We start from the raw sequence: 15,471 nt of genomic DNA, 5'->3' as shown, positions 1-15,471 counted from the left end.
ACAGAGAAGAGAAGTAACCCCAGAGAAGGACTTGGTACCTGAGGTGTTGATGGAAGGGGATTCCCCTTCCAAACAGCAACTAATCCAATGTCTCTCCTCCAGTCTTCCATACACTAAGAAGAATCACCAATAAAGGTAAGTGTTATGCTGTTAATGTTTCATTCATCTTGTCCCATTGTACTGTTTATGTACTACATCTATATTTCGTGTAAAAAAAATTTTTGTTTTAATACTTCTGGGTGTCAGGAACGGATTAATTGCATTTACATTATTTCTTATGGGGAAAATTGATTTGAAAATTGTCTTTTTCGATAATTGTCGCACTTCTAGGAACGGATTAACAACGATAAATGAGGGACCACTGTATATGCTAAACTTAAAAGGGGTATTACAGTGCCTGGGAATGGGAGGTAATCAGGCTTCAAGAATGAGAAGATTATTTGAATTCTTTAGAGCAAGAGCTCTGTACCAGTATCAAGGCATCCCCTGTGAAGGTTCACCTTATAAAAATACTACCCTTTCCTCTTCTTTCAACAAACCAGCCACATCCCACAGAGGCAGAGTGGCCCAAAGCGAATATCAAAAGTTTCTATTTTTAAATTTAGTAATTAAGTTGTCTCTTACAGTAGGCATGACTTACAGAGGAAGAATTCAGTTCCACTTCCCCATGGAGAAAATACTACCCATGACCATTATAATCAGGGAGAATCACTAAATCTGCAGGGGTCATACAGTGCATGAGGAATGGGAGGCACTCAGGTTTGATCCAAGGATAGGGAAGTTATATCCACTTTCTTGGATCAAGATCCCCTCACTAGCATCAAAGTACCACCCTAGAGAGGTACTATTCATGAGATATGTAAATAAAGTGGAGTTTAAAACAATATAAAATCAGCATATTTTTATTTGACAAGATGTAACACTGAAAATGAAACATTTTTAAACTTAGTGTTTTCTGAACACACTTAACAGCTCAGTTTCTAGTGGACAAAATGCTTGATATAAATGACATTGTAAGAGCAAATGACAACAAGAACAAGCAGATCAATTTGTTGGGAGGGGTGACACTTTACTAAACACACACCTCATAATTAATATCTAAGTATAGTCCATGGATATCATAAATGAAAAGCAAACAACATTCACTTACGTGCATTTGACTTAATTCTAAGTGTAACATACACCTGCCTGTAACCAAGAGCACTTATGAAGGCAACAAAACTATATAATCATGCATATTATAGTGTACTAACAACACCCACAACACAAGAGTACTGAACAAAGCAAACAAAGTACTGATGGTCAGGTTGAAGTGGGTTGAGCTTCCTCTCATCATACTCATCCATCTGTTTAAGAGAACTGCGACACTATACAAGTAACTACTTGTCTTAGTAACATCGTATATTCACCTATATAGAAGCTTAGTTCACTCTGACTGACAGAACTCGCATAACATTATCACCGGGGTGTGCTCATCCTAGCCCAGAGCTCACACTCTAGGCACTTACAATACTTCTAAAAATACACTACTAATATTTAAATTGCACAATATAAATAAAAAAGAAAAAGAAAGCATCCCAGCAACACAATGTAGTTTTAAGAAATCAGAGAATATGATAAAAAGTAAATAAATCCATTTTTATTCTGGCATACATCAACTACAGTTCCTAAAAGGTGAAACGTTGTTACTTATTACAGTCTCCAACCCTCAGAAGACCTTGTAAAATTCAGCTATTATTTTTCCTTTATGTAATCCATATAATGTACTCTACGAGCTGGTACACATTTATCTTACAATCAAATGTAATTATATGAAAAAATCACTGTCACTTCTAGTTGCTTTCTCCTGCTTCACACTGGAATATTACTTCATGTTTAATAAAATCTTCTGTTCTGAATTAAAGTATTTTCGCTAACTGACATAACAATTCCTGGCTTACAATGATCAACATGCTCTAGGGAACCTGGATGCCATGAGTGGTAATTTTCTCTCAATGTAGTATTACAGAGACCATGCTTCTACTAGGAAGTAAACTTTAAAAGCTTTCAAGAAAACCTAGGATGATGATAATCTAGGATAACCCAAGAAATAAGCAGTGTGGCTTATTTTCAGTGGGGTACTTAGAACCTCTTCTTTAGGATGTGACCCACAGGTCAACTTCTCAGTATTTGTTTACTGTTAGTTGAATAGGGGGCAGCAATTGGAAGGAGACTTGCTCATATGTCTCACCTTACCCTGAAGATAAGTGCCCTTACTGAAAAGTGTTCCAGTCAAGAGACAGTACACTAAACTAAAAGTTTTTTACAACTGAAGATGGTCTTTTCTCCAAAACTCTTAGTCAACAAAAATTACATTGGGTAATACATTTATGTTCTTGTTAGTGTAAATACAGTAGAGTAAAACCTCTCATTAATGGACTAATAAGAGAAGGGGGAGTACAAGAATCCTGAGTGTCCACAACTCCCAAATTATGAAATTAATAATTCAAAATTACTTAGATGTCCGCTGATGCAGAGGATAACTGAACACTAAAAATATGGGAACTGTAACCTGTAGTACTACAATACAGTATACTGTGCTGTATAGTAATTTCATCGTACTCTATGTAATTTATAGTAATTTTACTTACATTTTTTGTGGTGGAGAGATGGCTAAGATGATGTAAAGAGCTGATGAGACATAGATGGCTGAGATGCCAGATTAAATCTTCTTTATTAATTCAAGTGTCTCCCTAACACTGAGAACCATGTTTTCTCTAGGCACCACCACTTGTTAATTATACTTTACTTAATATGTCAATAAAGTCACACAAAATGCTCTAAATCCAGGGAAAATTAGAGACTTATGAGTATATGAGTAAGTGAACACAAGCAAGCAATAAAGTGGTCCTGAACATGGCTGCTTTGGCCCACACTGGACAAGTACTGGAGAAAGCAGACTTGGCCTGATACTCCAGAAGACAACAAGACATTAACACTACAGACAAAATGTGGAATATGGGCTTTTGTCCATTCTGTCCAGCCAAATTTTGGTTGAAATTCATCAATGACAGGTTTATTAATGAGAGGTTCTACTGTATATGAAAGAAATACAATTGAATAAACAGCTTATACTGCCACAGGCTGTCTCTAGGATAAGTAATCATTTACAGAGTTACCTATAGATGGTAAAAATAATGTTTTCCTAGTTGATGTGTTTAATATTAAAAACAAAAGCTTACCAAATATCTAATATTCATATAAATACTCTGTATTTATATGAATAAAAACATATGTACTCCACACATGAATGCATGCATACAGGTAATCAAGCATATGCAAGCATGCAGGACAGAGAGGCATGGGTGGACTGTATATTTCTGGATTGCAAGAAGGCTTTCAATACAATGCCCCCACAAGAGACTGGCAAAAATAAGAGAAAATATAGAAGCAGACACAAATTACAGGGAAAGCACTATAATGGATCAAAGAATACTTAATGGGAAGGAAGCAATGAGGTACTGTCAAGAAAGAGGTGTCAGAATGGGCAAGTATGATAAGCGAGGTTCCATAAGTGTCAGTACTTGATCCAGTACTGTTTCTTGTAAATGTAAATGACATGACAGATAAAATTGATTCAGAGGTGTTCTTGTTCACAGATGATGTGAAACTAATGAGAATACACACAGGAGTACACAAGGAAAGTCTACAAATGGATCCAGACATGCTGCAGGATTGGTCTGACAAGTGGCTATTGGAATTTAGCCTTAGCAAATGCAAAGTTATGAAAACTGGAGAAGGGCAAAAACATCCGGAAACAGTGTACAGGCTTGGGAAACAAAGGCTGCAACTTCCCTTGAAGAGGACCTCAGCATGAGCAGTGCCAAGCATTTTGCTTGAGGCACACATCAACCCAATAACCACATTGACAAATGCAAGACTGGCAAATTTAAGGGTTGGTTTCAGGAATATGAAGGAGGCATTCACAACCTTATACAGGGTGTATGTCAGGTCCATTTTGGAGTATACAGTGCCAGTATGGAATGCACATCTGGTTATGCATGTAAAGAAACTAAGTCCCAGAGCTGAGGGGTATGAACTATGAGATATAAAAGGCTAGAGAAGCTAAGCCTGATGGTAGTAGAGGACAGAAGGACCAAAGGTGACGTGATTATGATGCACAAAATAAGAGGAAGTGACAGAGTGGACCGGGAGAGTCTGAGGTACACAAGGTCACAGCTAAAGTTAAAAGCACAAATGAGCTGTAAGGATGTTAGAAAACACTTTTTTCAAACTTAGAGTGGATAGGAAGTGAAATGACCTAGACAGCAAAGTGGTAGATGCAGAATCAAAATATATTTTTAAGATTAAGTATGACAGGGCTCACACAGCCCAGAGAAAGTGAAACCAGTAGCAGCCAGCAGAGTCAGGACCAGGAGCTGAGTCATGACCACTGCAACTAAAATTAGATAAGTACACACACACACACATATACACTTATCATGTATGCAGTACAGTACTGTACTTCAAAATAAGTTGGTCTCCAAATTTTATATATAAACACTGCAACACCAGATAATGGGAAACATGTACACAAATAGCTGCAAGAAGTCTATGCATGATAAACATGAGAATGACTACCCTTACAGTATGACTTGTACTTGGATGAAGAACTTTAATATGGATAAGCACCAAGTAATAAAAATGGCGAAAGTGAAAACATGCTTCATGCATAATACAAATTGTGATAAAATTATAAAAGCATCAGAGAGAAGATTGACCTAGCAGTCATCACTGACAAAAACAAATAGGTCACCAGATAATCACATAAATAGTGAGACATTCCTATGTAAAACTGGCTAACTATAAAATATTTAGATATATGGTCACGGAAATGCTGAAAAACAGGTGTTCATAACATACATTATGCTGAAATTGATATATCTTGCAGTAGTGGTATGGTGTCTGCACCTACAAGAAAAAAAAATGTCTGAGGATGAACTATGAAATGGCTTCAAGAGCTAAAAACAATTTGAGTTCTGAAGAAAGGCTGAGAGTATTAGACATACATGTACTATGTTGAGCATGAATAGAGGAGACATAATAACCAAATTCAAGATTAAAAAGAAATACAAGGAAATACAAGGAAGATGGTTTAATGCTGTCAGCTAGAACAAAAATAGGTCATGACTGTAACAAGAAAAGCTGCCATAGTATATAAGAAAATATTTCTTCACAGAGTGGTGGAGTACTGGAATGGTTAACAAGAGCAGGTGTAAATGCTGCAACCACTAGAAATTTTCCAAAAAAAAAAAACTGATGGTATCTTAAATGCAAAAGACAGGACATCACAAGCTTAAATATGTTCCTGTAGATATATACAGGTCCATAAGACAGCAAATGACAGACTTAGCTATGTTTCTGTAGTGACAGGTCCAGAAGACAGCACATGACAAGCTTAGCTATGTTCCTGTAGATACAGGTCCAGAAGACAGGATACAAATGCATATTCACATAACCAAGAAACTTTCCATCATTTTTTGAGCATCAGTCAGTCAGGGATATATGGAACAGTACTTGGCTCACTTATTAATATTATTTATTCATAAGGTCAGCTGTCCACAGGGGACAAAAAGCCACATAAAACTTAAGTCATACAAAATGTCATACAAAACATGTTATATAAAACACATCATACAAAATAACACATACAAAACACATCATACAAAGCACATATTGTGCAAAACATGTTGTACAAAACACGTCATACAAAACATGTCATACATGAAAGATGTCATATAAGTGAAAGCATTCTTTCTTTTTTTGGGTCACCTTACCTCAGTGGGAGATGGTCAGTGTGTTTAAAAAAACACACTGGTCATGAAATCAAGATATTGTCATGTAAAACAGATACAGGTTACAGAATAAAGAATCAAGGAAAAGCATCAGTCAAAGAAAGTAAAAGTAGTCATACAAAAGCCAAAAAGACAATACAGGCACTCCTCACTTAACGACCGAGTTCTGTTCCTATGACTAGGTCGTTAGGCAAATTGGTCGATAAGTGAGGAGCATCATCATTGGAGTTATCAGCAGGGTTATCAGGAGTTGTAGAGGGCCTGGGTAAGGAAGATGAAGGCAAGGAAATGGAAAGACTTGTAGGGGTCCAGGGTGTAGCTTCCAACTCTATTAAATCTTCATTAGTTAGCTCTCCTTCGACATATTCGACTAATTTTTCAGTATCTTCCACTTCAACATCTAAATTAAGCATGTTAGCAAGTTCCACAATTTTTTTATTTATGAAACAGACATGTTTGTCTTTGTCAAATCCTTCAAAATTATTCACGAAACATTTTAGGCATTTTTTCCACACGCCTTGCATACACTCTGACTGGTTGGAAAGCTGGTCGTAAGTCCTGGCGGTCATTAAACAGGTAGGTTGTTAAGCGAGGAGTGTCTGTATAGGACAAAGCCTAGAAGGCATCAGAAATATAAAGTCAAAAAGAGGAAGGCATGGCCCACAGGGTGCAGTCAACCAGCAGATTCCAAAATTTGAGCCAGGTCCAAACCTGGTAGTAACAATCTACACTAAGTCCATATTACAGGAAAGCCAAGACTTGGAAAAATCCCATAAGGCATAGTTCACATAACAGAATATAAAATTAAGTCCAGGTCAAACCCTAAAATGCAGCAAACATATGTAGAGGCAACAGAGCAGGGTGTAGCCTACAAAGTGCAGGCAGCAACACAAATCCAAAACTCAAGCCACGTCAAAACCTAAATAAGTCATAAAAATACACAATAAAACAAAGAGGGAGACAACTTTGGAGTCTCAAGACATAGTCCATATAACATAATAAAAAACTATGTCAAAAGTCAAAACCTACAAAGTAGCAACAAACAGAATCTAAAATTTAAGCTGGGCCAATGCCATAAATTAAGAAAAAGCATCAGGGCAAAGTGACATGGCCTTTGGCCACAGTACTGGGCAGCAAGAGGGAAGGGAGACAATGAAACTATCCAGGGAAAGTGAGAACAGCTCCAATTCCTTTGTTCAAGATACCCCTCACCATCACTTGTGCTTGCCTCATAATCTACAAGCTTAGTCTATTTCCCATTGGACTGCCAGGTGTTGTTATAAATTACAGAACAAACAAGCATAAAATGCTGCACCTCACATAACTCAGATTGAAACAAATGAGAGAAGGAGTAATGAGAGCCCTGGCTAGAGTGCAGACAGCAGGTGACTGACAACATTAAAGACTTATCCATCATTATAAGCTCATTACTATAGCTGGTCCAGTAGTTAGCATACACAGTAGCCCACAATCTTCTGGTTCAATTCTCTGGTATATTACAAAGAGTTTCAGTCTGAGAGTGAAATAAACATTACTGTACAGGAATTCCCTGCAAATGACAACTTGTCATGTATATAGGTACTTGGTTGTAGAGGCATAAAGCCAACACAACAAGCTTTCAGTAGGACTACACTACAATCAGGACTGACTTTATAGTCATGCAGTAGATACTTTTTATATACATACATACTCATAGAGAGTGAGGCAGGTACAAGAAATTATTATATGTCAGGTGCTTATAATGCTGGTAACTGAGCATTACAATCTCCCTACTGGTTGCCGTCACTTTATATGGATTCACTATTATGTGATGTTCAATTTCTATCAGCAAATCCGTATACTGTATATGATTCACAGTCACCATATACAAACAACACAGTTTGTAAAGTGCACTGAAGATTATTATAATGCATAATTAAGTGTTCATGACATGACTGAGTTTAGTACAGATGACAAGGGCCTGAATCACATCTCCAGCATGAAACAAGGGACACCTATATACAGGGTGACCAAAAAGTCTGGACATATAGGACATAATATTCTGTTTTTTTCCCCAGTTACTGGAGTTACTGCCTTGTGATCATGTGATCTTGTAAAGTGTGTTTAACTTTACATCGCTAATGGTGGACAACATGTTGAAGATATTATTTATTAAAATTACTATATAACTATTACAAAAATGCAATTTTGCCTGTGTCTAGACTTTTGGGTCACCCTGTATATTTGAAAGAGATGGAACTAGAGAATTCAACTACATATTGATAACCTGCACCCAAGTTGCCATGACAGTACGTGTTTTGGCAGTGTGACCCAGCCTGGATGATGCAAAGCAGATGGGACTCAGTGCTCCTCAGATAAACACACAAATCAGTGCACCAGTGAGATCCCTTGGATCATTCCTGCCTTCTCTTCATTCTTCACACTATTCTTATTAACAATATAAAACTGTAGTTTACTATAAATACTTAAGTGTTAGTGATGGCATTTAATAAAAGATGCAATACAACCAGAGTAAATATTATTCCTTACCAAAAAAGCATATAAATATTGGAATAATACAGAGTATATGATTCAACCCATTACAGTACCATAATACAAAATCATATGCCAATTTCTCAATTAAAGAAGTATCTTTTTATATTTGAAAAACTTCTGTTGCAACAGAAACATACAAACTCAATATGCCTCTTGCACCAGTCTAAAACTGTCAGAGCTTCCTCTCCAAACAGTGAGTTAAGAGTGAACTCACTCACTCACACTCACTCTTTCACACTCACGCTCGCCCACACACTCATGCACACAAGCATGCATATACACATGCACACACATACACTCTCTCTCTCTCTTTCAATAATCATGACAAAGAGATACAGACAACTCCACAGATAGTGAATTATAGAAGAAAACATTCTCAGTATATGTATTTTCACTTAGAAAGACCATGGGTAAAAATTATAGTGACGGCACTTTACAATGAATTAATGATTTCTATGTGACGTGAAATATGAAGCAACAAGCTTTAGTTTCAGCATCCATTATGGAAAGTACTACTGTCATGTCATTAAGTGTGAGACAGAAGCTTCTTTCATTTATATTTTGCACTTGGGCAGGATTGCTGGTCTGCATTCTGCCTTATCAACACATTAGATACTTAATCAATCTTATGACATTCTAGTTATATTCTGCATACAGGCATACCTCACTATTACATCGAGTTAGGTTCCAGACCGCTGCCATAAAGTGAACATCGCCTTGAAGCGAATCACACTTGCCAGTGCATATAAAAGCCTTAAAGCATGTTTACATTCTCATTTATTAAATGCACAATAACACTATGCCTAAAAAAAAAGCAAAATTAAAAATAACAAAAAAAAAAAAAAATGAAAACTGCCAAAACCCGTCTTAAAAGCAAGGCAAGCAATGAAAACAATAAACATTAATATAACTGAAAAGTGCTGTATTAGCAAAATTTTCGTGAGGACCATATTAACGAGGTATGCCTGTATATTTATCATTATTTTTCAGTGAATTTCCTACTAGCTTCTGGTCCTGTATCATTTTCTTTCCAACATAGGAGATGTGGTCTGAGACCAGGCTGAGAGTGAACCTCAGAACCCTTCACACATAATACACACATAGTCAATATAACATTATACGTATTTAGTTTTCAAAACAAAATACTATAAGGAATGAATGTTTACGATCAACTCTCATTTCTAGTAATTATTATGAGTAACATATCTTGTCATTTACAGTTTTTACAAAAGTTATTGCTCATACTTAAAAAAATTATACACTGAACCTAACAAATATGTTTGCACATCTAAAAAATAATAATAAAAAGTCCATTAAATGTAAAAATTCAAGATATTAAAGCTCAAGCATTATTCACTCCTAATCAGTACTTAGTATAGCACTGTATACCATATACACTGCTTGTGAAATATAATGCTCAGTTCTAATACTTAATAAATTACAAAAACAAAAAAAATTACTACATAAGATTAATACACGTTAGGAAAGTGTATTGGCATAATAATGACCTCATTCCAAATGCAGAGCAGCACAATCAACTTGTGCTGAAAGATTTCTAAAAAATTGCCATTTAGAAGACAGCTGCAGACATGGGTAAATGAAAGCTTAATAATTTGATAACACATTAAAAACTGGTAGTAAACTATATACATAAGTAATTAAGACATATAGTGTACTTGTAAAATTCATTTTAAAATAATCATTTTTTTAAATTATTTACTGTACTCTGAAATGAAATTTGGATATATATTACACAATAATGTTAATCACATTTAAATATTTAATGCTATCTACTCTTACAGTCTGTATTGAACAAATATTTTTATACTACATTATTCTAAGGTGTTACATATTGGTAACAAGTTATCTTATAAGGTAAAATGTGTCACAGGTAACACGTTGGTTCATAGTGCCACCATCTTTCAGCTTTATATTTTAACCATAAAATGTAATACTTTTCTTTGTTGCTATAAAAAATATACTTGTGCTCTGTATAACAAAATAGATCAAATTTAAGTTAGCTTGATCCTTCTTTTATTTTCATTAATTATACTCATTAATATAACCCCACTGTACTTACGTATTTTAGTAGCAGGGGTTGAGTCCTAGCTTCTGGTCCCTCCTCTTAACAAGGTTCATTTTCCCATGGCCTCATGGGACCTAGTATGGCTGATTTTTAAAGCTACATATGAAGCTTGTATTTACAGTACTTACTATGGAGTGATTAATAACCTTTCATAAAAAATATTTAAGAGTACAGTAATCATTTTTATACTTCAAAACAAACACTTTTGTAATGCACTCTATACAGAACAAATTAATAAAAACAAGAAAGGTAATAATTTCTTGAAACTGCTATTAAAAAACTGCAGTTGTATAAACACTATATACTGCTTTTCAAAAAATATGTTATGAAAGTGCATAACTCAGTAATGCTAAAAGTTTCTCTACATGAAATAATATTACAAATCACAAAAAGTGTTATGAATGTGAAAGTAATCAAGCAAGAAAAGCATATTATACATCATGTACAATTGCTACATTCTATTATCCAAAAACCAAAATTTCATGTACTTGAACTGTGGCAGTTCACAGTGCTCTGAAAAAACTGGGCAAACTATAAATTGTTGAAAGAAACTCTAAATGATCTGCAAAAAAAAAAAAAATCAATGTAACAATGATCAAAACTCTTCAACCTTCTACCAGCAGTAGATGTGAGAAACATTACTAGAACAAAGGTATACCAGCAGCAGCTGTGAGAAACATTACTAGAACAAAGGTATACCAGCAGTAGATGTGAAAAACATTGCTAGAACATGGGTGTACCAGCAACATGCATAAAAAACATTGCTAGAACAAAGGTATATCAGCAGCATATATGAGAAACATTGCTGGAACAAAGGTAATTGTAGAAAGTACTATAGAAGTTTTGAAGAGGAAAGTAAATCAGTCCTTGCAGAAAGTGGCTATATAGGCAGCATTTGCTGGCAGCAACAGTCTGATTGGTTAGGCAGTTAACAATAAAGTCTGACCTGAGGGCCAGGCCTTGAAAACACAACTCTCAAGAAAATAGTTCCACATTAGTAACTTTGCTTTACAAAATAACATATATCAGAAGTTACTTTTCAACACTGTATACAAAGCTAATAGTATTTTGAAGTTTATAAGCCTCATAAGTGTCCACTACATAACATACAAGTTAGTACATTATTATATATACAGTATACAGACAAGATTTAATAGCTCAACCTGTTATGGAAACAAAAGTTCTCCTAATTCACATAAGCATCCTTGCTGCATACTTCTATATAAACACTAACATTGGTTTTACACATAAAAGAAAATCTCATGACAACACATCCAACACTAAAACGTGATGGCTTGATGCAACAACACTTGTATTAAACACTTTATCAGTTCAACAGCCAAGCAACAGACAACTTTCTACTAATTAAAAGAACACATTGTAAATGACCAAGTACATTCTCCTAGATTCCTTTTGGCACACTACACATGTTGATAGGACCAATAAATAAAAAAAATTATTCTAAATATCACCTCTGCTTTTTAATCTTAATTATATGCAAAAATTCAGTTATACACTACTCTAAATTCTACATCAGTTTGTGAATTGTAAATAATTACTAATTTATAATAACTAATTATAATTATAATTTATAATACAGCATTATATGTAATTTATAATACAGCATTATATTAAATTTGTTTTTATAGTTACTGCATTTACAAGTGCACATACCAAACCAAACTAACTAAGCATTAGATGATGCATATATTGGTCAATCAGACTCATTGCTAATTTATTAATCACAGTAATATGTTTAATGAGTTCTAAAAAATTACTTCATGGGCACATTTTAAAGCCTTTGCTTCCAATTTCATTATTTTGCTCTAAGTCTTTTCACTACATACTTCATCATTTATCACATTACACCATAATGAGCAATATAAAATCATGATTCATTATGATTAAATAATCTAGGGATTTTAGATTTCTTTGGGGTTGATGTTGTTATATTATCATCAGACAAATCAGATGCAGAAGAGGAAGAGGAGAGCATATCTTCCTCAGCAGAATCAGGAAGTTCTTGAGGAACTTTATTAGGCACTTTCACATTCAGCAAATTTTTAAGGTGAGGATCACTAACTTCCACTGGAGCTTCTGTATTATTATCCAATGAAGTTTGAGGCTGTGAGGGAACAGGAGGGGAACTACAAGTCTGAGGATGTGTAGGCACACCAGGTGATGCATTGGCAGGGATCAATGGGGGTTCCTTGTGGACAGCAGTTGGCATTTTAACTATTTCTTCCAAGCACCCTGCTTCAGCTTCTACTCCTTCAGATTCTGTATCAGAACTTTCTGAATTTGATTTATGCCTTGACAGAATGTTTATGGGGTCTGGTGACCGAGAATAACCATCATTAGAACTTGTGACAGAAGCTAACACATCTGAATGCAAGTCCTCTAGGTCTACAGTGCTTGGCAGTGTGTCCTTAAGAGATGGTGCACAATGACTTGATGAATCAGGTTTATCTTGTGATGAATCAAGATTAGTTTGTTTGCTCTCCTTGTTGTTGTCATTATTACCCACAGATTTTGACAAATAATCATCTGAATCAGAATGCTCAGAGTCATCAAGATCTGAATCACAAAATGCTTCTACATCAGAAATACGAGAATATTTTGTTACCTCAGGCTCCAAAGCACAACTAACTTCATCTGCCAGAACAGCCGAGGTAGAGGGAGCAAATCGGCCTGAAGAAAGTGTATATTCAGTAACTTCTGGCTCACTACTGTCAGTTTCAGTAGTCTCTGAATCAGTATCAACACTGCCCTCCTCTTTAATGATTCCCAAAGAGTTACCGTCTTCTTCAGTGGAATCATACTGCTCATCAGTGTTTGAAATATATGCTTCCAGAGGAATATCAGAAGCCTCTAAAGGTACATGTGTTGAAGCCTTGGAAGGAACATTTGCTGAAGCCATAGAAGTATCTGCTGAAGCCTTCAAAGGAATATCTGCTAAAATTTCATCTGGAATGCCAGAAGCATGCAAAGGAGCCTCAGTCTTAGATTGTGAAGGTTCTTTTAATGCTGGCTTATCTAGAACAGTAGAAGCCTCTGTAGAATTTTCAAATGGAGATTCCAAGGGAACATTAACAACAAAGAGTGGTTTGCAACTGTCAACAAGTGGTTGCCTTTTCCTGTCATCTACTGATGACTCTATGACAGCTTCTGGGCTTTCCTCTGTTGTTCCACTCTCGGGTACATTGCTTTCACTTGCTTCGGTGTATGGTGGCACAGCCTCTTCAGATGACACGCTGGACTCGGAGGGATTTCTTAATATTTCTTCAGGTTGGCTGGGTTCTAAATATACCGGAGGAGAGCAATCTGTTTTGTCTCCAGGTACTGTCTCATTCATCTTTGGACCATGTGCAGATTTGGTTTTAGGAGTATTCTCATTATCATCTAATGGCTGCAGTGAAATTATAGGAATCACTTTTGGTTGTAAAGGAAGTTCTTTTGCAGAACTGTCTGGAGAAAGTGAGCATAACTCATGTTTTGAATTATTATTTCCACTTGATATTTCTTCAGGTTTATCCAGTTTATCCTTATTTATTGGCACCAAATCATGGGCATCTTGAATAGGATGAAGCTGTTCAATATCTTCTTTCATTAGCAAAGGAGAAATTTGGTTAACTGATAATTCAGAAGTGACTGGTTCTTCTGCTTTACCCACATGTGCAACATCTTCCTTCCATCCATAATTAAATGGTGGTTGAGGTGCTATACAAATCTTTGGCTCAGCAGACTGAGGTGCAGGCACAGGCTGAATAGATTTAAGGTTGGCTGTGGATGATGGATTTTCAAGTTGACTCTTTGGATGTACTGTTTCAGACAAGAGTGTAGTTGCTGCTACATTGGGAGGCACACATGCAGGAGCATTCTGAATCTGGTCTTCTTTTAGTGGAAGAGCACTGACCTCAGGTTCTTCATTTTGAGGAGAATTTTCTAGTTTTTCATCAGGTACAAATGAAGTGGGTTTAGGAGTACATTCTTGATCAAGGCTATCATCATCTGGGAAACATTCCTGCAACAATAAACCATCCTCCTCATCACTCAGTGCTAAAGGCTTTTTAGTACTGGTGGGTGGCACAGGAATATACACAGGAGTTGGTGCATTCTTGGCAGGGGATACCTTGATCTCTGGCAGGGGCTGTGGAATAGGCCGAATATTTTGTGGGCATTGATCAGGTGAAGGTTCATGTAGAACAGGAGTAACAAAACCTAATGGAGCAACATGATTCATAGAAGGAACATTTTCTCTCTTGTGCATAAGTTTAGCTGGCGGAGTTTCATCCTCGACTGGAACAAGAACATTGTCATTTGGTTTGGGGGTCCCACTTGATTTGTTAGCATCATCAGAAAGATCAGAGACTGGTGGTTTAACTTTATCATTGCTACTATCAGGCTCATCTAAAGAAGCTTTGTCCTTGGTGTCCACATCATCCTCCACTGGGGCAGAAGCTTCCAAAGGTGCATCTTCAACATTACCATTGAAATCGGGATCAGGGCTGATCAAGGGTCCTTGTTCAGGATCAGTTGGGGGTTTGGATCGCAGTGGCCGAGCTCGAAGGCAAATGTAGGCATAGTAGATCCCTACTCCCAGCCCAATAAATGCCAGAAGTAATGCTAGCAGTCCTGCTGCAGTTAAGCCACCACCTGTAAACAAAAACAAAGCCTTAATTATATTTTGAAATAAAATAAAGGACATGTAAAGTAAAATGTAAAAAAAAAAAAAAAGAACAAAAAGGCACAATACCATACCTGGAGCAATACACAAATAACCCGCACACAGTGTGACTTTGTAAATCGTCCAAGTTGGATCAAAATGTTGTATTAAGCTCCTCTCTCTTATGTGTGGGTTATCTGTGTATTAAAAAAAAAATTTACGTACATACAACTGAACACATATCCAATATGTATAACGTATGATACTGTATATAAATAGCAGTACTCGTAGGGATAAAAGCAACAAAAATGCATTTATATAAATTTCTGGAAGCATAACAATATATATAT

At 36.0% G+C, this 15,471-nt stretch overlaps 1 protein-coding gene across 1 annotated transcript in view; it reads right to left on the bottom strand.

The window, feature by feature from the left end:
* Positions 1-888: 888 nt before the first annotated feature.
* LOC128698811 (uncharacterized) overlaps positions 889-15,471 on the bottom strand; it is a 387,495-nt gene continuing 372,912 nt past the window's right edge. The window contains exon 3 of the mRNA XM_070097792.1: positions 889-15,111. Within this exon, the coding sequence (XP_069953893.1) occupies positions 12,344-15,111 (2,768 nt within the window). The 3' untranslated portion in view covers positions 889-12,343. The remainder of the gene's footprint in view (positions 15,112-15,471) is intronic.

The sequence above is a fragment of the Cherax quadricarinatus genome, chromosome 59 (assembly GCF_038502225.1).
Source record: "Cherax quadricarinatus isolate ZL_2023a chromosome 59, ASM3850222v1, whole genome shotgun sequence".
NCBI classification, from domain to species: Eukaryota; Metazoa; Arthropoda; class Malacostraca; order Decapoda; family Parastacidae; genus Cherax; species Cherax quadricarinatus.
The sequence above is the reverse complement of the archived record's forward strand: the minus strand, read 5'-3'. Positions and strand labels throughout refer to the sequence as shown.